General features: G+C 49.2%; 1 protein-coding gene across 1 annotated transcript in view; it reads right to left on the bottom strand.

Moving 5' to 3' along the window:
- Positions 1-26,280, bottom strand: part of LOC146220493 (transmembrane protein 132D-like) — a 74,617-nt gene that overhangs the window by 21,535 nt on the left and 26,802 nt on the right. Inside the window, exon 4 of the mRNA XM_084693709.1 lies at positions 9,554-9,697. Within this exon, the coding sequence (XP_084549835.1) occupies positions 9,554-9,697 (144 nt within the window). The remainder of the gene's footprint in view (positions 1-9,553; positions 9,698-26,280) is intronic.

Here is a 26,280-nt window from a genome sequence, read left to right as displayed (position 1 = left end):
ACTCAACTCTACTGCTCTCAGTCAAACTATGCGCACCATTAAACATTCACAGGGCACAGATTCGGCTACACGAAAGTGACTTCTCAGCTGTAATAAATGTGAGTGATACCCACTCTAGGGTAACACTGCAGTAGGTAGACACCGCTACCGCTAACTGATATGAAGACATACAAGGAGGCAAAAACCCCAAAGTGTCGTCCTTCGTCAGAGCATTCTCGACGCGGGTGAGAGACGGCTCCAGTCGCTCTCGCAGCACACTAATTCGTGTTCTCCGTGCCGTGAGAACTGACGAGCTCAAATTCCCATCAGCACGCCGGTAATTAAGAACGGGGATGCACACGCACTCGGGATTCACACGGCTCGTTCGCTCACGTACACTGGGGCGCACATGTTAATGGATACGTGGGTGCTATACATGTAAATTAGGAAAATGACAAAGATGCACCGTAAAAAGTCAACCCGAACAATATACTTTATTTTAGATTGAAGATTGCCGGTCACACGCGTCAGATCCTCAGCTGGCGCAGGCTGATTTATTTTCCTTCTAATGAAAGCTAATGCTGCTGAAATTATCTTTGGTGGAAGGGGAGGAGTTGGTGGAAAAAAAAACTGTAAGGTAGGTATTGTCAGTGCCTTGATAAACCAGAGACCAGCTTGCCTGTGATGAGTTTGATATGTAATTGCGGGAACACAAGCGTGACATCTGAGGAGACACACACACACACGCACACAGACACACAAACAACGGCCACAGAGACTTCTTGTCAATCTGCTATTAGTTACCTATCAAGTCAGCGCTAGAAAAACACAAAAGCTGCCACAACATTTCATGTATTTATCCTTGAACCACAGGACCACTGCTGAAAGTGAGTAGGCTTGAGGCTGGCTCTACAGTCGTGACCTGACTACGCACACACACACACACACACACACACACCTACAACACAGTACTGTAGCTATAGCGCAGGCTAGCTGCGAGCATCGTCCTCCCCAAAAACAGACCAATCTCGGGTTTGAATCTCCCGCGCCACACCGGTGCAAGGAACGTTCCACACAGCAAGCATCAAAGCCCAACGTCTGTCAGACGCCTATGTGAAACAGCCAGTCTGTGCGTGCCTGGGCCTGCATGCGCGCTTTGGTCAGTCTGTCGGCGCCATTGAAAAACCCTCAGTCACCGGGGTGAAAGCAGCAAAGCGGGCTTATGCGGTTCATTGTTGCGCTGCGGAGAAGGTGCACGCAGGAAGGGGGAAACCATTTACATACTGTGTCTACTGTGCTAGCCTACGAGACGGAGACAAGCTTAAATGCCAGACGAGCGGTCCTTTAATGTCAGCTGCACGCGCCCGGGCCATGTTTCTCCTCCGCTAACAACCCCCAGGAAAAGGTGAAAGTCGCACCTCGGAGAGGAGCGCCGAGGGGAGATACAGAGACTTGGACAGGGGGGAGAGAGCGCGCGTAGAAGGGCGAGGAGAGGAGTGCGGGCCCTCGCCATCGTCTGTGCGCACACACACTCTCTCGACTCTAATAAGGGCACATGCCGTGTGCGTCGACGACCGGAGTGTGCATTATCCACCAGCTCAGTCACACTCACGATCTCATTACGAATGTACACGTCGTGGTGTTAGCCCTGAAATGGCGTGTACAATTTACCCTATGGATTGATGGATCGTTCCCATGATATGGTAATACCAGGCCGGGGGGAGGGGGGGGGGGTGGGGGGGGTGGGGGGGGGGGGGGTGCGCGACAGAAAGCAATCCTCCTGTGCATATGGCCATGATTTCTCCTCCTCTCCTCCTTCGCCCTCGTTCTCTCTCTCTCCGTGTTGGCCCCCTCCTCCCTCTCTCCTATTCCTCTCCTCGTCCTCCCTCTCCCCTCTCTCTCGATTCTCCCCTCTTTCTCTCGCTCCTCTCCCCCCTTCTCTCTCGATTCTCCCCTTGTTGTCCCTCTCCTCTCCCCCTTCTCTCTCGATTCTCCCCTTGTTGTCCCTCTCCTCTCCCGTCGTCTTTTCTCTCCTCCACTCGCGAGCAGCTAGTTGGTAGACAGTCGACAACACGTAGCTCCTTTGGTACCGACCGGCCCCCAAGTGCTTTGGGAAGAGCAGAAGATTCATCATTCCCAATGCGCATTTGTTACCATGAGCAATGGCCCCCTCGCCAACGCTGGTGATGGCAGTCCGCTCTCGGTAAAGCTCTCTGTATATTTTAGGAATCTCTGTCAAATTAGCCATGCCCTACGGGCAGAAATACACAGCAAGATTTCATTTCAATAAACGATGGTGTTCCTCATTGGGTTGGCCATGACCGCATCATCGTGTTTCATTAAAATGCAGACATGCATTGTGCGGCGTAGTGAATATCTGTCTGCATGGCATCCAGCGGTCTGTTGTGGAGTCATTTAAGGATATCCTCATCGACAGAACAATGATGTGTGAGGATTGAAAGGTGGAGAGGGTTCGATACTCAAGGCTCCAGTGTCGATGGGAAAGCCATGCAGCCTTCCATTGGGTTAGCATGCATGCGTCTGCAGCTTGCTCTCACCCCACCTATGAGAGCAGCCAATCAATGGGAAGAAGGGCAGGGCCAGTCCAGAGTCACATTTCCGGCTCAGGCTAAATCAAAGGTCCTGGCGCAGTTCGATCGCAATGAGGACTCGCCTCACATTGTGTCAGCCAGATGCAAGGATGTTAATGACCAGGACGGAGTGTTTGTGTGTGTGTGTGTGTTCGCGTGGTCTCTGGAGGTTGAAAAACAAGACCGACACTGGTTAACGGCATATGTTCTTTGTGTCTCCTCTCATTTGTTTTTCTGTCGCAATCTGTACAATTAACCATGAACAACACTTAGTCCACCAGCCAAATGTCAAGCCGCCGGGTGTGCTTATGTGCATGCATGCGTATTCAGGAGCGTAAGCGTGTGTGTGTCCTGTTTATTCATTCACCTTGGGTGTTTGCATATGTCTTTGTATCGGAAGAGGCGGAGGGTTGTGAAATTGTGCAATTACCTTCACATGGGTTCGAGCACATTTGTAAATAAATCACTGCTTGCTGCTTATCCGAGATGCCATTCAGTTGAAAGAAAAAGGAAGGCGATTTCGCTATCCTTTTAAACTATCACTTCGCCGTACCTGCTTATCTACGAGAGCACCAACGCCTATGCGACACTTTCCTCTCAGCCTGTACGATATTAAAAGGGATTTGTACATCAGGCCTAGGCAGGAGCGATCGTTAGATGGATCCAGCGCATCGATCACGAGTTATTTAATTTGCGTGAGTGGCGTATGAATCCTCCGCCTGTTTGCGTGGCCTCCGCGCATTTATGCAATCATAACGGGGGCGGTCCAACGCTGAAGGGTTCAAAAATAAAAACAGCTGATTTATTGACCGAAAGGGGACCCGGTCGCCATTAATGGAAAATCCTCAAAATGGCTGTCCAAAGTTAATGTCATAAAATTAATTTCATCTCGCGGTGTGATTTATACCTCCTCCCTTCCTCGCCTGGCCTCTCATATTCCAAGTGATGTGGCAGATATTAGGACCGACGTGAGTGGCAGTAACTTCAACTCGGCCCTCCCACCTGCACATCATCGGGTTCTCGCTGGACAGGTGACGGGCAATAACAATAAGCCCGTATTCATTTTCGCAGACGCTTTACTTCCAGAGCGACACACATTACAGGGGGGGGGGGGGGATTTGATACCGCAGCTTCTTGATCTGTCGTCAAGGCGGGCTCAAATCACTGAAGCTGTACCCATCGACCCATCTCCGTTCTCGCTTGCGCGACAGGAAGCCCTTCCGGGGGTCAGGACGCTGTCCCCACTCAGCTGGAGTGTGCTAGGTCATGACTGATTAATCTGTCGATTATTTTTTTGATTAATCGATGAATCGGATAAAAATAAAAATACAAATTCCAACCCCTTTATTCAAGAACAGAACAGACCGTGCAAATTCACAGTGCAAAAGATCTTCAGAATGTGCACAAATAGGCACACAATTTTGATTTTTTTTTTGATATTCGGGTGTTAAGGGGGGTTAGTGCAGGGAGGAGTGCAGCAGGTCAGCAGTAGGACCCCAATGGGGGAATCATCCTCGCCCCTGAATCTCTTTAAGAGTGTCTGTAGGCAGGAGCATCCGTGCTGGATGTAGTTGTGTATCACGCTACCGCACTCTTCTAATCTCTGGACATCAGTAGACTGGACCGCGATTCGAGTCGTAGTGTAGCCCAAACATTGGCTGGAGGCTACAGATGACCGGGAGCAGGTAAAGCTTGGTAAGAAACTACATCTGGCTTTGGGAGCCATTGCTTGTATTATTATTTTTATATCTTTTTTTCATCTCCAGTCTCTTTTCATCATCCAGCCAGTGGAGCTGCTAGCTATCATTACACGGTGTGGAGCTGCACAGTGTGGCTTGTGTTCTTAGACGGCCAGCGTCTGATTTCTGCCATGGTATATCTCAAGGGTTGGGTTCCCTCCTCGGAGCGCTCTTCGTTAGCAGTCGATGCAAATTATGAGGTTCAGTCCCCCTCCAGGGTTTCATCTGGTTGAATCCCTTCTTAGGTCACGTTCCTGTGTTGTATGATGGCCCGGGTGAGAGCCTCAGTGAAGGTAGCTGTTTTCCGCAGAGTCGAGCGAATAACGGAGTGGTGTCGCAACAACAGAAGGGTTCAAGAGAAAAAGCTTTCTGAGTGAACAAGGAGGAGCTTGTTTGTTTTTATTTTGTGAAAACGTCAATGAGATGGACAGGACTAAGGCGCATTAGCTGGTCTCTCTCTCTGTCTCTCTCTCTGTCTCTCTCTCTGTCTCTCTCTCTCAGTCTCTCTCTCTGTCTCTGTCTCTGTCTCTGTCTCTCTCTCTGTCTCACTCTCTGTCTCTCTCTCTCTGTGTCTCTCTCTGTCTCTTTCTCTCTCTCTATCTCTGTCTCTCTCTGTCTCACTCTCTGTCTCTCTCTCTCTGTGTCTCTCTCTGTCTCTTTCTCTGTCTCTCTCTCTGTCTCTCTCTGTCTCTCTCTCTGTCTCTCTATGTGTCTCTCTCTGTGTCTCTCTCTGTCTCTCTCTCTGTCTCTCTCTTTGTCTCTCTCTCGGTCTCTCTCTCTCTGTGTCTCTCTCTTTCTCTTTCTCTCTCTCTATCTCTGTCTGTCTCTCTGTCTCACTCTCTTTCTCTCTCTCTATCTCTGTCTGTCTCTGTCTCTCCCCGTCCTTCCCTCTGTTTTTTTATTTTCTTTCACTCTCTACTCTCTCCTTGCCTTCTCCTTGCTGACACACACTCCCCCCTTCCCTTCCTCTTACTTTCACCCCCCCCTCCCCCTCCCTCTCTCCAACTCGGGGAGGAGGAGGGGCCCGTGTCCTCGTCAGATTAATGGGACGGAGAAGTAGATGTAGGAGTGGAGGTCAGGAAGGGGGTGACCTGCGGCTCGATACCATCATTAACCCTGTCCAAGCATGGCCATTTAATGGACTGAACCAGCAGACAGGACAGGGGAAACTCCGCTGCAGAGCTAGCATAAGATGCTAATGTTTGTGTTGGTCAGGGTGCATAGCCCGGCAGAGCTCCCAGCAGTTGCTGGTCTAGAAGGAACATGACAGCTAGACTTCAGAGTGAGTTCCTATGAATTTTCTCTTAGGCTCGGTCCTATTAACATTCCTATGGAACTGCCGTGTGGGGGGGGGGGGGGGGGGGACGACAAGATGCAGACATCCTCTATTGAACACCCGGCTGGGAAACGTTGGGTGGGTGAATCCATCATTCACCAGTCCTCATCGGGTATTCTACCGCATCATTCAGGCCTACACAGTACCACAGCATAGCTTCTCCGTCCTCCGTAGAGCTAGCAGTGGTGCACGTCTGAAAGAATCCTAGGAGCGAGCTGTTCGGCTTTTCAAACCTAACCCTTTTGGGCCACCACCCGCTGAAATATGCTAATAAATGCAGAGTGCAAAAGCGTGGAAATCGGGAGTTTGAGACGGCTGCACAGACGCTGACGTGAAATACGCCCAGCACTTTCCGCGGTGCACACGGATAAAAGACGGGCCTGTTCCTTTAAGAAGGATCCAGGGAACTGTATAAGAAATGTGGTAGGCTTAGGTGATTACATGGCAAATTTCCTCTGGTCTCACAAGGTAATGACACATTCAGAGATGGATGGACTGTTAGAGAGAGAAAGACAGGGAGAAGGAGAATGCGGCCAGAAATTGTAAAGGTAGAAAAAGAGGGATGGAGAGAAGTAGAAAGTGTGTGTGTGTGTGTGTGTAAGAGAGAGACAGAGAGACAGAGAGAGAGAGACAGAGACAGAGAGAGACAGAGAGAGACAGAGAGAGACAGAGAGAGAGAGAGAGACAGAGAGAGACAGAGAGAGAGAGAGACAGAGAGAGACAGAGAGAGACAGAGAGAGACAGAGAGAGAGAGAGAGACAGAGAGAGACAGAGAGAGAGAGAGACACACACAGAGAGGCAGAAAGGCAGCCAAGGAGAGCCAGATGAAGAAAAGGCAAAGAAGGAAGGAGTTCTTCAAGCTATCCAAACACAAAGAGCCAGACAGCAACAGACAGCATGCTAACATGACAGACGAGGAAAGGAAGCGCCACATCAAAAAGAACCGTCTCAATCCCCCAAGCCTCCTCCGAGAACCAGCGAGCCCACCGCAGGGAGGGTGTGTATCAAACAGCACGCTCAAACCGGGACTGGATCGGGGGGGGCGCTTCGCCGCCTTGCGGGAGACCGTGGAGAGATTACACAGGCCCATTGAGATGAACTCGTAGTCTAGGATTACAACTCCAGCTTTGTGCAAGTCTGAGGAGCCGAGACAGGCGGACTGAATCAGCACGGCACAGAGGAAGGGGGCAGGAGAGGCTGGTGTGTAATGATCAGTAGACAGTAGGCTGTGGGAGAGGGAAGGGGGGACTGTAAGAATCTCCCACCACAACTTGAGTGGAGACGCGTCACGCCGGATATATTCGAAAGGTCGTTTCTTCCATCGCATTGGCCTCTGCGTCGCGAGCCCGAGTAAAACAAACCACCTTGCCACGTCAAAACACGACGGCAGGAAACCATTCTGCCCGCCGACATCACTTTCATTAAAAATCCATCTGGATATGAGACTCACACTGCATACATGCCAGGCTGACTCTAATAGTCGAAGCCTGTTGTACACCTGTGCACTCCTTAATATTTCATTGAAATCCCCCATCAAGTCCTGTGCCTGTGCTTTGACTGTTTGCGTGATGAGGGCGCGGGCCGTGGGCGGAGGGCCCTGATAGGCTCGGGATGGCGTCAAGGATCCAATAAGGGCCAGATGCCTCCTGCCGCAGGAGAGAATCCTCATTTCACACGCCGTTTGAGAGGGACGTGGAGGTAAAACACACAGCGGAAGAAATTAGGAGGGAGGGGGGGGGCGAGGGAGATGGAGAAGAGGGGGAAGGGGAGGCAAGGTAAGGAACGGGGTGACAAGTCGGCGGCGCTTGAGGCAAAAGAGAGAGAGCAGCAGCAGCAGCAGGCGTACAGTGCGGAATGAGGAGAACACACGGGCGAAAGGGGAACATTCTAGAAAGCGGGGATTCGCGGAAAAAAGCCAATTTTGGCCAAACGCCAGATGTTTCTGTAGGTGCAGGGTTACGGTAAACTTGTGAGCAGGCAGAGGCCAGACTGACACAGTCTCTCAGACAGGTCCTGGGGGAAATCTTCACGGCACGTAAATGGGTTATTCTTCCCTTCATCTGCCTCGTGACGTAGTTGCTTTCTGGGATCTCTTTTATTATCTGTCTGTCATGTGTCGATGTTTATCACCACATAAACATGTTCGCGTGCCCGTTGTTAAAGGAGCAGAGGGAATACGCCCTGGGTGAAGTGATGAGGTGTTAGACAGAGTTACATCTCCATTAGCAAAAGAGAGGGGGTTGATTGTCCTTTACAGCGCCCGCGGTCTTGAGCTGTGGCATTGTGGTTGTCGGTCGGTAATAGAATGTGACGACCCACCTGTAAACAGAGAGGGAGAGAGAGAGAGAGGAGATGAGAAAGAGAGATAGATAGAAAAAGCGAGAGGGAGGGAGGGAGAGAGAGAAAGAAAGAGAGTGAGAGAAAAAGACAGGAGGGAAGAGAAAGACAGAGAAAGAGAACGATAGAGAGCGAGAGAACGAGAGAGATGGGGAGAGACAGTGGGAGAAAAGAGATATGGGGGGAGAGAGAGAGAGAGAGAGAGAGAGAGAGAGAGAGAGACAGAGAGAGTAGCAGAAGTAGTCACAGAGAAGTATAAAAGCTTCTTCCATTGGTTTCTTTGGGATCTCATTAGTGTCAGTAAGGGAAAGGAGACAGAAATTAAACCTGAGATAGTAGGACTCATTACTGAAACCTGTATCCCCAGGGAAGAACCATCTCACGCTCTCCTCAGCACACATTCCCACTAACATGGTCCTAATTTATAAATCATGATATTCTAATGACCCCTTGCAATTCCTTCCTAAAATACCTCGTTTTGCAGACACAGGTTGGCAGAAAAGTGTGCAGAGGCTGGTACGAGTATGAATGTCTCTGTAGCTTACGTTGGAATCTTGTAAAACGTGTGTAGTGACCTTTTAGGGTGTCCACACTGAATGGACGGCTAGCCGCGCAGCACCCATATGCACTGAAGTGACAATCTAACTTCCCAGAAGGCAATCAGGCTCTGTAATGATTTCATTTCAGAGTGTAGAAAATCTAATGGTCTCCAAGATGTTGGGTCTCAATATTTCCACAGCCATTCAGCGGTGCATTTGAATGAGAAGTTACAATAACACAAGTCACATCTGTGCATAAACTCGGTCATTAGCATGCCCAAAGACAGAAAATTCAGCAAAGATAATAGCTAAAAACAACAATTACATATTTCATAAAGACATCTTCCCAGTACAATGTGAATTTCAATGAACAAGCTAAAAAATTATAATGGCACTCTAATGCATTGAATACCATTTCTTTCAAAGCTCCACAGGCAAGTTGGAAAGCATGGTGTATGCTAATAGGTTTCTTCTAGCTAGCATGCCATTACGATGATGAATTCCAGGCATCTTTGTCGGTGTGCCATGCTTGCCTCCTTTAAGACTTTCTTATCTCTGAAATGACACATGTCAATACAAGGCGCACTCTCTCTGGGACTTAAACCATAATTGCTACATATGAGAGAAGGCAACCCAGATTAGCACTCAACTGATATCAGGACCCTGTGTGTCGTTCTGCAGGCCCCCAAACGAGGCACTGATTCGTACGAATTCATGAGATCAACGTAGGTTATGGAAATACCGTGAGGGCAAACCACCGCGGGGACCATGACGACGCCGGGGAGCGGGGCGGTTCGCCCCTCAATCACGCTAACGCCAGGCCGACCGCTAGTCCCTCACGGTGCAGAAGCCTAAACGCGAGTGCGCGTCCGCACTCGTTTGTGCTTGGCCGTGTGGGTGCTTACAGTATGTGTGCACAACCTGTCGCCACCCCCCCCCCCCACCACCACCACCACCACCACCACCGGCTTCTATGTGAACGCGGTCGAGGAAATCGACGGAGATCTCGAAGGAATGGTGGGTGACACCTACCTCTGAGCGAAGCTGTTGTCCTTCCTGCGGCAGTGGAGGGTGACGATCCTGTGGCCCTCGCTCCTCACGTCCTGGCTGACGGTCCACACGACGGGGTTGCTGGCCCTCGCTCCCAGGAACGCCACGCCATCCTTCAACTTCACCCTGCGGAGCCCAGGTCACACGCATGATCATCATCATCATCCTCTTCTGGAAACGATCGTCTACCGTGATATGACGGAACATTCTGGGCGGCGATATCATGTCAAACTGTACTATGTTGCTATGCTGACGGTATGAGATGTAGTCGTTTCTTGACTACGGTAAAGGACTGTGTGCTCAAAGCTTTTCTACGATTTCTACAGTTTAGTGTACGTATCACTGAGTTACCTGGCGGTCGCCAGATCAATTCTCAGCCGAGCCAAATGATGTTGTGTCTTTGGGCAAGTCACTTCACCCTACTTGACTTGGGGGGAATGTCCCTGTACTTACTGTAAGTCGCTCTGGATAAGAGCGTCTGCTAAATGTAAATTTACATATTCACTTGGTTTCAGTTGAACAGAGAGCGTGCCTTCTGTCATCTTGTACAACACATCAACCCTCCAGTTCACAATGGCCTGCAGCCCCCAAATGTACTTTGGCAACGGATGGCGAGTGGACTGTGTAAAAAACCATTACGATTTGTAACCGACTTTGAATTAACCTCTGAGGAACACATTGTGCATATGAAACGAGAGGACCACAGTCAAGACGTGTTTAACATCCTGTTTAAGTAGGAAGTTAATGTCTTGTATTAGATGTGTCCTTGTCATGCGACGAAGCAGGAAATTGCAGGACGTTTTGTCTTGAGTTGGTCATATCACAAAAAAGCATCAATGTAACCTGTGCGCCGCTCATTTTTAAAGTTTCAAATGACTAAAACCGTTGACATGAATCACTCATAACATCTTTTTCTATATTTATAGCGAGGATGAAAGAAAAGACATAGAGCATAGACGGTTATGAGGTAAAAAAAAAACAACAAAAAAAACACTGTTCACTGAAACATGAACTCTGGGCGAATTTCTCAGATCAAAAAATGAGCAGCTGATTGTCCTCGCTCCACTCTGAAACGGCAGAAGACTTCTAACGTTCGGAGAAAAAGTTCCCGACATTCCAGCGGATAATGACGTGACAGAGTTGCCGCAGCCTGGCGGAGGTGCGGGCGTTACATCAGGGCTTCTCGGCCAGCGCTCTCTGATCTTATCGCAACCGCTGTGGCGCTAATAACGGGTCTGTGCTTCGCGTTGCTCCTGACGAGCCCTGATAAAGGCCAGCATGGCTGTGGGCACGTCTGTAAGCCTTGCTGTCGATCACTGATCACTCCCAGCCTCTCTCTCTCCTGGTGTCTCCCTGGCTGACTTCAATCGGGCTAGTTTAAGTTACACGCCAGATTAATAGCGTCTTCGCTAATAGACAGTAGCGTGAAATAAGGTTATTACTGTCATTTGTGTCGTACGCCGATTTGTCAAGGTCAAATGTCAAGGTTCGTGCTGTTCACTGCCTTCAGCATGTGTTACTCTCTCCGTTGTTAAAACCAAAGGGCCAGCTTCTCTTCCACACACGCAGGATCCTGAGGGATCGTGACTTGTGGAGGCTGTAAGTATACAATTACCGATGCACTACCGCCTCCAGAACTACGCAGTCTCTCCTTCTCTCCCCCTCTCCCTAACCCCTTCCTCTGTCTCTCACTCACATCCCTCTGACATGCGAACTCTGCAGAGCGCTGGGAAGCAGAAAAATAAACATCAGGGCTAAATTAAGGAATGGCATGTTTTAAATGAGATTGGTTTGGCTAATATGATTTTCTGACTAAATGGGAGGGGGGGCTGGAGGAGGGGGGGGGGGGAGACGCAATAAAGGAAAGCAATTTGGAGAGGGCCCCACTTTCTCATGCATCAGCACATGAAGCAGGCTCGTTAATTCCCCCGGCGACCCCATGCGTCAGAGAGATGAGTATTTACAGAGGTGACGGCGGTTGTCAGAGGAGATGCTCAGAGAGGGCTGATCCCTCGCTGATGGATGTTCACCGTCGGCATGGCGAGGCAGACCCTGCCCTGAGAGCGACGGCAACAAGCTCGCTAACGCGGCTAACGAAACACCGACACGCATCCATATTCACGTGTTTCTGAAAACAGGAAATGGAACTTGAAAAGACACCAAATGACCTGGCGTAACGTCTGGTAGGGGGCAATGAACTGGAAGTGTCCTGGGAAAGGTGTTGTGGTTGCGTTAACTACCGCACACTCCGCGATGGTGTGTGAGGGCAATCGTGTCTTTCATCAGTGCTGGCTTGTTTGTATGTATAATCTAACACGATATTTCTTTATATCTCTTTCTTCCTCATTGTTCTTCTGTAGCCATGCTATTTTGGATGTTCTAAGAAGATAAGAAGGTTTCAAACGTGACATTATGTACTTTTAAAATTTGTATCTACAATTGAAACCCCTATGGACAATTTTGAAAAAACGACATTCTACCATCTCACAGTAACTCTCTCACACACACTAACACACATCTGCATGCACCACGTATGGCACCAAGAAAGTGACTCACGGCATGACCTTACGAGCCCACTGGTGAAAAACACGAGCATCATGCTGCCCAAATGCAACTGTAACGGACGACCCACAGCTCCGAGCTTTCCTCAGTACAATTCCTGTCTTAGAAGGACAGGAGTGAAAGCACAGGTGTGACCGTTGCCCATCGCCCCCTCTTCGGTGATAAAAACAACACTTCTGAACTGTGAGTCAGATGGCTGGGCGGTGAGGGAGTCGGGCTAGTAATCAGAGAATGACGTGTCCTTGGGCAAGGCACTTCACCCTACTTGCCTCGGGGGGGGAATGTCCCTGTACTTACTGTAAGTCGCTCTGGATAAGAGCGTCTGCTAAATGACTCAATGTGACTGTGGGTAACGGTTATCGAGAGGACGCGCCTATAGACGGACGACCACTGAGTGTCTCCCGCATACTTGAACAGGACACAAGCTCACGAAGGAGGCAGGTGGTGCCTCATGGTCCCAGGCGGGCACCTGAGGTCGTTCCGCTGCAACGATTTTAGCATCTGAACATTTGTAGCATCGCCCGATTTCTCGGAGACGAGATAGTCTAACTTGACATCCTCAGTCATGCCCAGTACTGTATTGTCGAAAGCTGGCAAATGTCAAATATGTAGCTATGGCTTTTTACACGGTGAGCACACTACAGTGAACGATTGTTAGGAGAAGACGATGAAAGGAACACGGCCCATTTTACAGACACACAATGGAGCCGGGATAGTTCCCTTGGTAAGTAGAAGGGAGTACCAGGGGTATACTCCCAGACTGTCTAAGCACACCAGGGAAACTGACCTTTAGTGAAGATAAATGGAAGGGGAAGAGTACCTTTTATGTCACTCAGTACAAAGACACCACCTTCAGTTAAGTCTCTGCACGCATGGCCCTAACAAAGGCACAGAAACGTCCTGTTCCCAGGCCCGTCTGAGACACAAGTGTATTACTGACAGTCACTGTCTCTGATTCAGGCGTATATGACTATGCAGTGTGTGTAATCCCCTCGTAAGAACATTGTCAGAAATCCAAACAATCGTGCAGTCATCCTACCAAGAACCCAGAACACTTCAGATGTTCCGCTGAATTTGTTTTGCTAAAGGTTGATGAATTGATTCAATATTTGATTCTCCAAAACTCTTAGGGACCAACATGGTTTCCGCGCCGGCTCAAAAAAAAGTTGGGCAAACCTAATTCTGTTGGCAGAGGAGGCTGAAATTGTGATAATTATATTATGCTAGTTAACATGGTACGTGTACCTTCATCTCCAATAATATCCCAGCTGAATCCAATTATTGACTAAAAATCGCTCTTTCTCTCTCTTTCCCTCTTTCTCTCGGTGTCTGTCTCACCCACTCAGTCACTGATTTATTCACTCACTCAGTCTCTTGCTCTCTCTCTTTGTGTGTGTGTCTCTCTTTCCCCTTACCTCTCCCTTTTTACTCTCTCTCATTAGTGTTTGGAGAAAATTTCCCAGCGCCTGCAGCCCTCTCCTGAGCACAGAATCAGCTTGGTCATTACAAGTGGCCAAAACTGAATTAGAGACTAGCTGAGGGCGGTTTGCACCAATCACTAAGTGAAGGAAACTATTTGCTGACTGGTCTTGAGTCAATCAAACATTGGGAGTTGTAGTCCACCTTGCTTTGGAGTGGAGCGGGGCAACACGGCAAATTGAAAAGGATATTACCACTGTCACGTAGGCAGAGCTCTCCACGCTAAGCTGATTTTCAGCCAAGAGTGTTCTCTCTCTCTCTTTCTGTCTCACTATCTCTCTCTCTCTCTCTCTTTCTGTCTCACTATCTCTCTCTCTCTCTCTTTCTGTCTCACTATCTCTCTCTCTCTCTCTTTCTGTCTCACTATCTCTCTCTCTCTTTCTGTCTCACTATCTCTCTCTCTCTCTCTCTTTCTGTCTGAGTTTCTCTCTCTCTCTCTCTGTCTCACTATCTCTCTCTCTCTTTCTGTCTGACTTTCTCTCTCTCTCTCTTGCTCTGACTCTTTCTCTCTCCAGTCTTTTCATCTTTCACGGCTTCATGTTTCCCTCGTTCTGTTTACCTTACTCTCTCCCTCCCTCCCTCCCTCCCTCCCTCCCTCGTTTTTCATGACACCACTTTCATCCCTCGCTTTCCCTCCAATGCACTCCAAAGCCCCCCCTTTGTGTCCACGATCTCGCTCTAAAATCGACCCACTGGGTGATCTCCTTAGACCAGTGCCCGTCAGGTGGCAACGGGAAAAGGGTTCACCCCTCTGGATGGTTCCGTAGAAGACGAGGCCCGACACGGCCGTCTCGCTGCAGAACTCCCCTGGACGCGTCCGTACACAGGTGGCCTGTCACGGCAGCTCCTAAGGAAATGGGACAATATCATCTCCATACAGTATTGACCCATCCAGCTGATCAATACCCGGGTCCTTTACAGGAGAGAGATAGGCCGATATGTCACGGAGGGCTCTGTGTTGAAGGGGTTAAAACCCATTTACCAATTGAGGATGGACTGATCAAGTGGAGTACCGCTTGGAGGAATACTTAGTACCTCTGCCTGATGGTATCGAGTGGTGTCTAATGGAGAGGGTTCTGAGTGCCACCAGGCCACAAGACCGCCCTCCCAGCCCCCCCCCCCCCCCCGGCCAATCAACTTGATTTACCTCAGAGACACTCGCCACTTTGCTGGGCTGCACTTCCCTATGGGCAGGAAGACTAACTATGGAAGACCCCTGAAGACTAACTCTGCTGTGCGCCGTTAGGACGAGGCAACGCGCATACAGGACGGGGTCGTCGCGTTCGACTACAGAGACAGTGCGACGCAACGCAGGGACCTCCTCGGTCGTGGCCATTTCCAGCAGCTGAATCCAGGGTTGGAAAGTCAGCGGATGGACGCGCTGACTTGAGACAAGGTAGCGAGGTTTGTGAGAGATGGAAGGCGAGGAGAGGAAAGCAGAGGAGAGGAGGGGGGGTGGGGAGAGGAGAGGGGGGGAGATGAGAGGAGAGTGGGGGAGAGGAGAGGATAGGAGATGAGAAGTGGGGAGAGGATAGGAGAGGGGGGAGAGAAGAGGAGAGGGGGGAGATGAAAGGAGAGGGGCGGGGGGGAGAGCAGAGGAGAGGGGGGAAGAGGACCTTAAAACGGGTCTGCTTCTCCACCCCCAGCCAGAAAAGACATAGACCCGTCCCACCACACATAGGGATGCCTTTCTTTCTTCACCTCTCTGTTCCCTCACTTCTTCCCCCTCCCCTTCATTTCTCTTTCGCCCCGTTCTTTATTAAAACTCTGAAACCAGTCTGACGACTGACAGACTGAGCTTGGCAGTGGCTCCGCTGAACACACACACACACACACACACAAAAGAAGAAATGAGAGTCAGAAGAGCCGAGGCAGAAACGAGGGAGACTTCAAATAAGAGGAGTTTCATGCTGGTTGCCGGCTACTGCAGATCAAGAGGAGTCAGTCACAGGAGCAGAAGATAGGGGTGTGGGGGTGGGGGTGTGGGGGGTCGAAGACAACTGCAGAGCAAATGAAAGAAAGACATGCCAAGCTTTGGTGTTTTTCTGTTGAACAACCACGATGGACGAGTCACCTGGGACTCGTTGGAAGGGCATCGATTAGTCGAGTTATTTACAAGCTGCCAAATGGATGGGGTACATCTTTAGAATCCATGTTAAGTTACAAAAGGAAGCAACTATAATTTACAGGCTCCAAGGATAAAGATACTTAATTATTGTTGCTCCATGAGGATGATTCATTTACATTTATTCATTTAGCAGATGCTTTTATCCAAAGCGACTTCCAAGAGAGCTTAACAAAGTGCATAGGTCACTGAAAATAAACAAGACAGCCCCAAAAACATTGCGGGTAGCCAAAACTTGAAACACATATTGTGAACAACCAAAATAAGTGCCAAAGGGAAGAATCATAAGAGCATGTAGTTAAACAAGTTACAATTAAACAACATGAATCGCTATAAGTACAAGTGTACCTGTAGAAAAGCAAGCAACAGTAAAAAAAAATATTTCACAGCGAGTACAACAATTTAAATCAGTTACCACTGACCAACAAGAGCAACAAGTCTCTAAGCAAGAGTCATTGTGATCCTTGAGGAAACTAACATTGGGACCAGCAAACCATTTCTAAGTACTGTTGTACTCCCGGAACAAGAGCGTCTTGAGCCTTTTCTTGAAGGTGGGGAGACAAGTCAGTGTCTCTGATGGAGGTGGGGAGTTGATTCCACCACTGGGGGGCCAAACAGGAGAAGAGATTGTGTTGGGACCGGGCAGTCCAAAGAAGACCGTAGGTGGCGGGTGGGGTTGTAAGGCTGCAGGGGAGACTTGATGTAGTCGGGTGCAGTCCTGTTCACTGCTCAGAAGGTCAGTACCAGGGTCTTGAATCTGATGCGGGCCGTGATGGGTAGCCAGCGGAGGGAGATGATGAGCGGGGTAACGTGGGAGCGTCTGGGTAGATTGTCGACCAGGCAGGCCTCTGCGTTCTGAATCCTCTTAAGAGGGCGGGTTGCGCATGCTGGGAGACCGGCGAGCAGCGAGTTGCAGTAGTCCAACTTGGAGAGGACAAGTGCTTGGACTAGCAGCTGGTTGGAGTGCTCAGACAGGTATCTCCAGATCTTCCGGATGTTGTAGAGGGTGAATCTACACGACCGGGAGACCGCAGCAATGTGGGCTGTGAGGGAGAGCTCATCATCCATGGTAACCCTAAGGTTCCTGGCAGATGAAGGGGTCACCGTCGTAGATCCCAGGGTGATTGAGAGGTCGTGGGAGATGGAGGGTTTGGCCGGGATGATGAGAAGTTCTGTTTTGGCGAGGTTCAGCTGGAGGTGCTGATTGGTCATCCAGGTGGAGATGTCTGTGAGGCAGGGTTCAATCCTAGCTGAGATCCCCGGATCGTTCGGGGGGAACGACAGGTACAGCTGCGTGTCGTCAGCGTAGCAGTGATAGGAGAAGCCATGGGAGGTGATGATTGGTCCAAGTGAGGTGTACAGAGAGAGGAGGAGGGGTCCAAGGACGGAGCCCTGTGGGACACCAGTGGAGAGCTGGCGAGGGCCTGACAGTTTGCCTCCCCTGGAGACCTGGTAGGATTTTCCCGACAGGTAGGATGAGATCCACTGGAGTGCAGTGCCAGTGATGCCCATGTCATTTCATTTGGTTATAAAGCCATGCTGGCATTTCAATGGAGTGTGTGAAACTGCAGGGTTTTTTAAAAAGCTGAGCTGAATTTTACATTACATTACAGGCTATTGGCTACACTTCAGAAGCCTGTAGGAATTAAAGGGCTATTGTGAGACAATGTGAGAAATCGAGTAATTAGTTGTAATCAGTGCTTTGCTCTACTTTCAAAAACATGTATTTTTATTTATTTACTTTAATTATCTCACTTAATTTCTAAATTCATAAAAACAAGTTATGTATACCAATAGTAGTTTAGTAGTTTAGTCAGGGATTGCCATGGAAATGCAGCAAGTAGTTCAACAGTAAGGAAAATGAGTTTAAATCTGAAATATTTAGTAGTTGACAGTTTACAATAGGTTGCTAGTACAATGTCATTGTACTGTGAGAGGGAAAAGCACATGAGAAACAATGAGTCACAAATGTTTTGGAGACGCACACCTAACTAACGGGCCAGTGTAAACAGGGAGAGAGTGAGTGAAAAGAGAGAGTGTTCGGTTTGGGGACAGACGAAAAAGGGCTCCGTGTACATGAAAGTGAAGATAAAAGAGGTGACGACACCGACGCATGTGACCATGCAAGCTCTCAGCGCAGCCCAGGATCCCGCTGGCTGTGTACCTACACAGGCCCGCAGTGGTGACTGTTGGCAGGGGACGAATCCGTTCCACTGCACTTTCTCTACGTCTCCATCTGCCGCATTAGAAAAACAGAACTATATCCTACACGTGTTGGCTCTCATTTGGGATGGGATTTCTAGTCGGGGGGATTTTCATTTGGCACAAACAAATCATATGTGAGCCGTTGTATGCCAAGGGACTCAACATTTTAACCATGTTCATGCGCTTACAGTGGATTTGAAAACCCCACTCTGCTGTGCATCACCAATAGAAATGAGGTCATAACCTGGCAAACTGAGGTCTGAGTCCTGTGGTGGCTATCCACACAGTAGTCCAGTCTTTTAACCCTGGAGCTGGGGACTAGAACCCTTTAACCGTGGGGCTGAGGGATGGAACCAGTTAACATTAGCCCTGGGGACTATAACCCTTTAACCCTGAGGCCGAGGGCTATAACCAGTGAACACTAGAACTGGGGACTAGAACCCTTTAACCCTGGGGCTGAGGGCTAGAACCAGTTAACACTAGAACCGGGGACTAGAACCATTTAACCCTGGGGCTGAGGGCTAGAACCAGGTAACACTAGAACTGGGGACTAAAACCCTTTAACCCTGGGGCTGAGGGCTAGAACCAGTTAACACTAGAACTGGGGACTAGAACCATTTAACCCTGGGGCTGAGGGCTAGAACCAGGTAACACTAGAACTGGGGACTAGAACCATTTAACCCTGGGGCTGAGGGACTAGAGGGGTGAGTCGGCTGCTTCTCCTATAAACCCACCCTGACCTAACTATGGGTTGAGCCGGGAGAAAATTAGACCTCAAATAGAATTTTCCGGATAGGCTGGATCATCCCAGAGCGATCCAATATTTGGCAGAGCTCTGGAGGGTTACTAGCGAGATAATCTCAGGATGTGGTGAGACATATTAAACCCAGAGTAAACGTATTGATGCAGGAGAAGTTACAGATTAACAGTGGTGGACTGCCCGCGGTGAGGCCAGTGCTGGAACATAACAGGGCTTGGCTTGAGATCGTTACCGAGTCCTCTGTACATCACGCAGTGGCACCACAGGGAGTTCACAAGCATCCCCGCCCTTGAGCCACTTCCCCAAGATGACCTTGTCCTTTTCACCGTGATATATGGATGAATGAATTATCCTTTCATTAAGATGATGCAATGTATACGCTTGTCCTAGTATTAAGAGTCAACACAGTCTGAAGGGGACAAACACACAATAATGAATTACGTGCAGCGTGAACCGTATGAGAAATGTGTGCGCGGCGTGATGTTTAAACCTAATAAGCCACGTCAGATTGATACACTGAATACTTTGTGAAATTACGTACTCCGTATCTACCAAAAACATATGCGTTTGCCATCAGGAACTGAAAATACAGAATCCACTTACATTTGGATAAAGGATTCATGCTGTCAGAAGCCATATGAACAGCATATTATGTCAAAAAGCAGGACAACCAAAATCTAAATCTCCATACATATGCAAATAACACTGATCTAAACCCATCATTGCGACGATTAATCTTCGGCAATCACTGAAACATTTTCCGCAGGACTGGTACAAACGGTTGATTTTTAATGATGTCCTCTAATTACATCATAAATTGTATGAAGATACTGAAGGATGTGTCACACTGGGGGGAAATACAAAAGCCAAAGAGGGATTGATGGAGTGCCTGGTCTCGACGTCGAAGAGAGAGGTGCTAAAACTACAGGAAACAAATAAACCACAGCCCCTCCTTCCTCGGTGTCACTGGATATTCCGTTTGGTGAAAGGTCAGAGCAAAAGGATCCAAAACACGCAGTGTATCACTCTGCTCTCCGAGTGCCAAGATACTAAATACCTGAGGACTGCGTGTGCTTGTGTGTGTGTGTGTGTGTGTGTGTGTGTGTGTGCTTGTGTGTGTGTGTGTGTGTGTGTGTGTGTGTATGTCAACAAAATGGACCCAATTAGGCTAATGGTACGTGACGCTGTCATCCGGGAGGCTGGAAGGACTTCTACGATCTCTCTCGTCCCTGCCCATTGTAATACCACCATACACACAGCCCATATCTACTGTAATTAGGATTTGACTCAGGTCAAATGTATACATCTCCAAAGCGCAAGGCTGACAGATGAATGATCATCCAGATGACGAATAGCATCAACAGGAGAGTATTTTCTCAGTTGCGTCAAGGTTGCGTCTGCACGCATCCACGGAGAAGGGGCCTTGAAGGCACGGAATGGCGACCAAGTTAGACCCGCGTGTCCCCTGAAGTAGTTTTCGTTCCATCATTTTCATCAGCGCCCGCCTCCAACCACGCTGGCTTCTGTCTGCTGCGTTATTGGTTAATGCCTCAGCAGAGCCGCAGGTAAATCAATCGCAAGCTGATCTTTAAAAGCCAGCGCGTCAGCGAGCACATTAGCCTCATTTGCACTTCATTACGTGCACTGCTGGGCCGCACCAAACGGCAGCAGCACAGGCTCGCGGCAGACCGGACAAGGACCCCGCGAAGTCACCACCAACCACAGAGACACACACCCTCCCGTTTGTGGGTGGGAGTTGTGGGTGACGTTCCGTAGCGTGCGGCAGTGTGTGTCTGGGCTGGAGGGGGAGGGGAGGGGAGGGGAGGGGAGGGGAGGGGAGGGGAGGGGAGGGAGGGAGGGAGGGAGGGAGGGAGGGAGGGAGGGAGGGAGGGAGGGAGGGAGGGAGGGAGGGAGGGAGGGGAGGGGAGGGAGGGAGGGAGGGAGGGAGGGAGGGAGGGAGGGAGGGAGGGAGGGAGGGAGGGGAGGGAGGGAGGGAGGGAGGGAGGGAGGGAGGGAGGGAGGGAGGGAGGGAGGGAGGGAGGGAGGGAGGGAGGGAGGGAGGGAGGGAGGGAGGGAGGGAGGGAGGGAGGGAGGGAGGGAGGGAGGGGGAGGGGGGGAGGGAGGGAGGGATCCACGGGGGAAGGATTGAGGGATGGTTCAGTGTCTGCATGATTAGCCTTGACAGAAGGTGCCGGAGGACACGGCGGGCTCCTCTGCTGGGTGTTTTTTAACCAGAAGAAAGGAGGGCACAAAGAAGACCGCATTTCAAAAAGTGCCTTTTGTTTTCAAGCAGTGTTGCATCCTTTTGTCTTTTCTTAATGCTTTTTGTGTTTTTGTTTCCTCCCCTGGCAAAGAGACTGCTAGTGGGATTTGGCACCCATACCGGGTTTGTTTGTTTTCTAGATTTCACTGATTAGTTGTTCAAACGGGACATGTTTTCATCAAGAACATTTTTAAATCTGATCGCCCCTGCGTGCTATCTGTAACAGCTTCTGTTGCTTCCTCGCCACTGGTCTTCTCCAATCCATCTCTCCTTTTTTTTAGCTTGTTATTAATGTTCTCCCTGTCTCTGCTCTCATGGTAGTTCTTGTCAGAGGTCTGCAGCGGTACTAAGCAGACCAATGCATAATCAGTTGAGTCTTCACTTGGTTGTGGGCCTGTGTGATCACCTCACCATCAGTTAAAGGCACCATTTACTTTTACATTTGGCAGACGCTCTTATCCAGAGCGACTTACAGTAAGTACAGGGACATTCCCCCCGAGGCAAGTAGGGGGAAGTGCCTTGCCCAAGGACACAATGTCATTTGGCATGGCCAGGAATTGAACTGGCAACCTTCAAATTACTAGCCCAATTCCCTAACCGCTCAGCCATCTGACTGCCTTTTATGGCACACTTACAACACAACAGCCAGGGAACCATTTGATTTGTTAAGATTTACCATTGGCCATGATGGAAAATTAGGTTGATTCAGTGTGTGTGTATGTGTGTGTGTGTATATCTTTGAGTATTGGTATGTCCATAAGTAAATACACCATTTCTGAAGATGCCTGACACACATTTCTACACACACACACGCACACACACCTACACACACACAGTCTCTCGTCTCTCTACCTGTAGGGCTCTTCCCTCTGAAGTGGACCTCAGTAATTTGGCACCTGGAGACAGCTGTGGATTTTAACGAGCCAGACACAACCACCCTCCCCTCCCCCCCCCCCTCCCCAGCTAACAGTCGTCTGCCAGGACCGTGCCCCTCGGAGGAGCCTCCACTTCACAGGTTCATCCACTGCGCTACGGGATGTTTACAGTCCTGGCTGCTCCGTGGCTGCTGCCCCACAGGCCACAACACGGAGAGAGTCACGGAGTGCGAGGCTCTCAGGTCTAATCCCTTTGGACGAGAGCCAAACATGCCCGCCCCCCCGCCAAACCCCCACCCTCCTGACACTACCCCCGCTTAGGCACGCAGCCACACGCGCCCGCACGGTCTCCGACGGACCGTCAGACGCACGCGCTGAAACCCCTTTTCGAACGTAACCTTTGAACAGACACACACACACACAGAGAGAGAGTCAAACGAGTCCCTACCGCTGTTTGATTGGAGGAGAGTTCCCTGCTTGGGGAAGCAGGGCTCTGACTCCAGAGCCCCAGCAGAGGAGGACATGGGAGGGTCTTTCAGGGGCACAGAGGCATAGCTCCAGTGTCTCTGTGAGTCTGCTCCGGTACGCGGGCCTCCTGTGCCTGTCGCTCCCTCTCTCCCCTCTTCCTTTCAAGCCTCGACACCGCGCTGCGGGAGGTAGCGCAAGGCTGTCATGGCTTGCTGAGGCTTTTTCTGAAATAGGTAAGGGGGTTGGACACACACACACGTTTGCCCTCACAGTCTCTCTCTCTCTCTCTGTCACACACAATGTTGCGAACGGTCCTTTCGCACGTTCGTTTTGTATTGTGGGTGAGAAGGAGCCGTTGTGCCATGTGGGTCCGCTGCAGAAGTGAAAGAACCGTCGATACCGACCAGCAACACTGACACCTGTCACAAGGCGTAAGTGAGATTGGACACAGCTTTCGCATGCCCTAAAAAACTTATTTTTTTGTTGTTGCTATGTTTAAAACGATGAGACACAATTGTTATCTGTATTTGTGCAACTCTATATTAATTTATGCTTGCAGTGTGTGACTCAGAAAAATCTGAAGAAGAAAAAATAAATAATCTGATTCCCTAGGCGCCTGCTGTAGCGGCAAGTGAACCAGTTGGACGACCACCTACTGTAGAGGGACTTTCTGCCCGGGAGCTTATCGACTCCGATTGAGCATGACGGTTCAACCACACAAACATCAGTGTGGAGACATATGGAGAAGAGGGGGGGGGGGGTGGGGGTTGGAGGGAGAGAAGGAGCACAGAGATGCAGTGAAGGACTGGAGTGGAATGGGGGGGGGGGGGGGGGCATGTTATCTGAGGACTTATCGCTCCTGACAAGTGTATATTATGCACCCTCATACCCCACGCAGACACACACACACACAGCAGAAACTACTGTACCCTGTACCGCACACATACACACTACTGAGCAGATCAACGCTTATCAACCCCCCAACAGCAGCTCCAGAAGCTGATGAAGGCTCGATTCCAAACGCCACGCTCATCCATAGACAATCTACCCCAAACTGGCTCCGGGCCCAGCACCCACAGCCCCAGAGCCCAGGTCAGGCACAGGGCTGGGCCGCTGCTCGATACCACAGAGGGTGGTTAACAATTGATTTCAAGCTCAAGGAACTCTGAAATGTGTTTACTTAGTAATGTATGTCCAGGGTTGGACTGTTTCGATACTGGCACAGGCTCCAAACATGAATCGACTGCTATATCTCTTTGACCATCCCCTCAAACCCACCCTAAAAGATGTATGATTTAGCATGTCGTACTAGCAGCTGCAGGGTGTGTGATCAAACTAATCAAAGCAAAACCCACAGCCTAGGGAAAACAAGCAGTTGCAAAAAAATATTGCACAAAAAACATCATTTTAGGAAAAAGGGGGGAGGAGAGAGAGAGGGAGCAGAGAGAGAGAGAGAGAGAGAGGGAGCATAGAGAGAGAGAGAGAGAGAGAGAGAAAGAGGGAGCAGAGAGAGAGAGAGAGAGAGAGGGAGCAGAGAGAGAGAGAGAGAGAGAGAAAGAGAGGGAGCAGAGAGAGAGAGAGAGAGAGAGAGGGAGCAGAGAGAGAGAGAGAGAGAGAGGGAGCAGAGAGAGAGAGAGAGAGAGAGAGGGAGCAGAGAGAGAGAGAGAGAGAGAGAGAGAGAGAGAGAAAGAAAGAAAGAGAAAGAGAAGAGAGAGAGAGAGAGAGAGAGAGAGAGAGAGAGAGAGAGAGAGAGAGAGAGAGAGAGAGAGAGAGAGAGAGAAAGCATGTTGCATCTTCTTCCCCTCGATCGAACACCAAGACTTCTCCACGGCCACGGAACCTTCCGGGGCCGCTCCAGCCGTCCTTCACACTGCATCTCTTTAGCCTCCAACTGGGACCACAAGGCTCCCTCGGAACAGAGAAAGATCTGTGACCTTAGCGTGGCCACTCGCAATGCGAGGCCAGCGGGCCTTGGAGGTCATGGTGTTGGGGAACAGCACATGCTGGATCTACATGAACTGATGCTGCCTTCAAGGACCAGGACGTTAGCCGAGGCATCCTGTTGTCAAGGGACAGAAGGATGTCCTTGGCGATACACCGAAAAGTTAGTCTTTACTTCACTTTTGTGTTGTAGGCAAACCGAGTACGTTACATTCTTTCAACAGTCAGTTATAGGCCTAATTTTGGGCTATTCAAGGACGGTTGATGTAAAATGTTACAAATGTATTTATTTTCCAAGTTATCTTGTGCTTTGTTGGTATAATGTCTGCTGAAATATAATCGGTATAAATACATATTTTTACGTTTTTTTTCTTTTTGCTCACACGTTTGTGCAAGCAGGTCAAAGATCTCATCTCGAAGATGATTTTGAAGCCAACTGTGTGAATCCTAGGTCTTCGCCACTCCTTATCAGCCAACAAAATATCACAGAGAAAAGGTTAGAAACGAGATGCTTCCCCCCTCTGAACATTATTGTTATCTTTGCTTCTCTCTTCTATGACTTATCGTTCTTTAAAAGGTCATAGAGATAGGCTAGCCTGCATTTTCCATTTCCATTTTTAGGTTTAATCTGAACAGTTTTCTTTATGGAAACTTTCCTCTTTCTTTGGTGCCCCTCCCTGCTTCCCCCTTTTCTCTCGTTCCCTCGCTCTCTATCAACCTTTCCGTCTCCCTCTTTCTCCTTTTTTACAAGGTCTCCGTGTATCGTTGTAGAAAACAGGCATGCATGTTCACAACTTTCATCTGTGGAAGGTACTATACTTCTAAATCGTACTAGCCGCTGTCTCAGTTTATTGAGCAAACTCTTCCCCCTTCCCTCTCTCCTCTCCTCCCACCATCCCTGCGTTTCACCAGGGATGCTAGCCAGAATGTTGACTTTGAAGACCAAGACTCTCCTCATCTTCTCATTAATAAGTAATTTGCGGTTTTGCGTGCTGGGAAGACTTGTTAGATTGCTAAGTCTATGCAGATATGTCTGTGGGTAGGGGCTTGCCTCCACACAGCAGTCCCAGGCCCTGCAGCAAGCAGTCCCAACGCTTACATCCACCCAGTAATGATTTCTTACGACTGCTCCTCCTTTTGATTGTGCAATGGGGCCAGTATGTATGCCGCCAGCTGCCTCATTCGGAGACAGTCTCCAGAAGGGATTTCATCAACTCTTTGTAACATCTTCCCTTAAAACATTTTTGCAGAGACATCTAGGGACGCACCGAAATGAAAAGGATTGACCAAACCAAATTTAATGGATTCCGAATTTAATGAATTGGCCAAATACTGAATACCAAATGCAGTTTTCCACAGCTGTGCGTGTATTTGGGAACATTACACATTTTGCATAAATGAAATTGCCTAAATGTTTTTTTTGCTGTTTGTCTTGCTTCTCAAAGAAAAAAACGAATCCACCTTTAAAACCAAATGCCAAAAGGGCCTTAAGCCACAATATTTAAGCTACATTTCCCGGTTGTTACCTTCCAGTCTGACTCATTAGTCGTTAGCATGCATTAGCATAGTGCCTAGGGGGACCTGTGGAAACATGTAAGATTGTTTAGTCAAAATTACAAGACAACTGGGACTATTTATCTGTGGAAAGGGGTGTTAATTTGTTCAAAAGGAGACTTGTTTTCATTTGCATTCTGAATGAGGAGTAAAGCCCAAACCTGTTGTATCTTTCTCCGTGGCTAATGAGGTTAGGCTAGTGAGCGAGCCATCGCTGCCGACAGTTCCAGAATGTTTTCCTTCGCTATCGAACAACAAACACTTCATGAAATTACTTTTTGATACCCGTTTGAGTGTATGTGTCTGTGTGTTACTCAATGGGGGGTGGGAAAAGAAAGAAGAAATGCTATACAGTAATTGCATCTTGGATTGGAATTGACTTGGATTGCATTAGCGTAGATTAGATCTCATACAGATGACAGGATACAAAAAAAAGGGAAAGCTGTACTCATACAGCCTCAGGGGGAAACGTATCTG

The sequence above is a fragment of the Hypomesus nipponensis genome, chromosome 27 (genome assembly GCF_054491055.1).
Source record: "Hypomesus nipponensis isolate SF chromosome 27, ASM5449105v1, whole genome shotgun sequence".
In the NCBI taxonomy this organism is placed as follows: domain Eukaryota; kingdom Metazoa; phylum Chordata; class Actinopteri; order Osmeriformes; family Osmeridae; genus Hypomesus; species Hypomesus nipponensis.
Note: the sequence above shows the minus strand (reverse complement) of the source record. Positions and strands in the feature narration are given on the sequence as shown.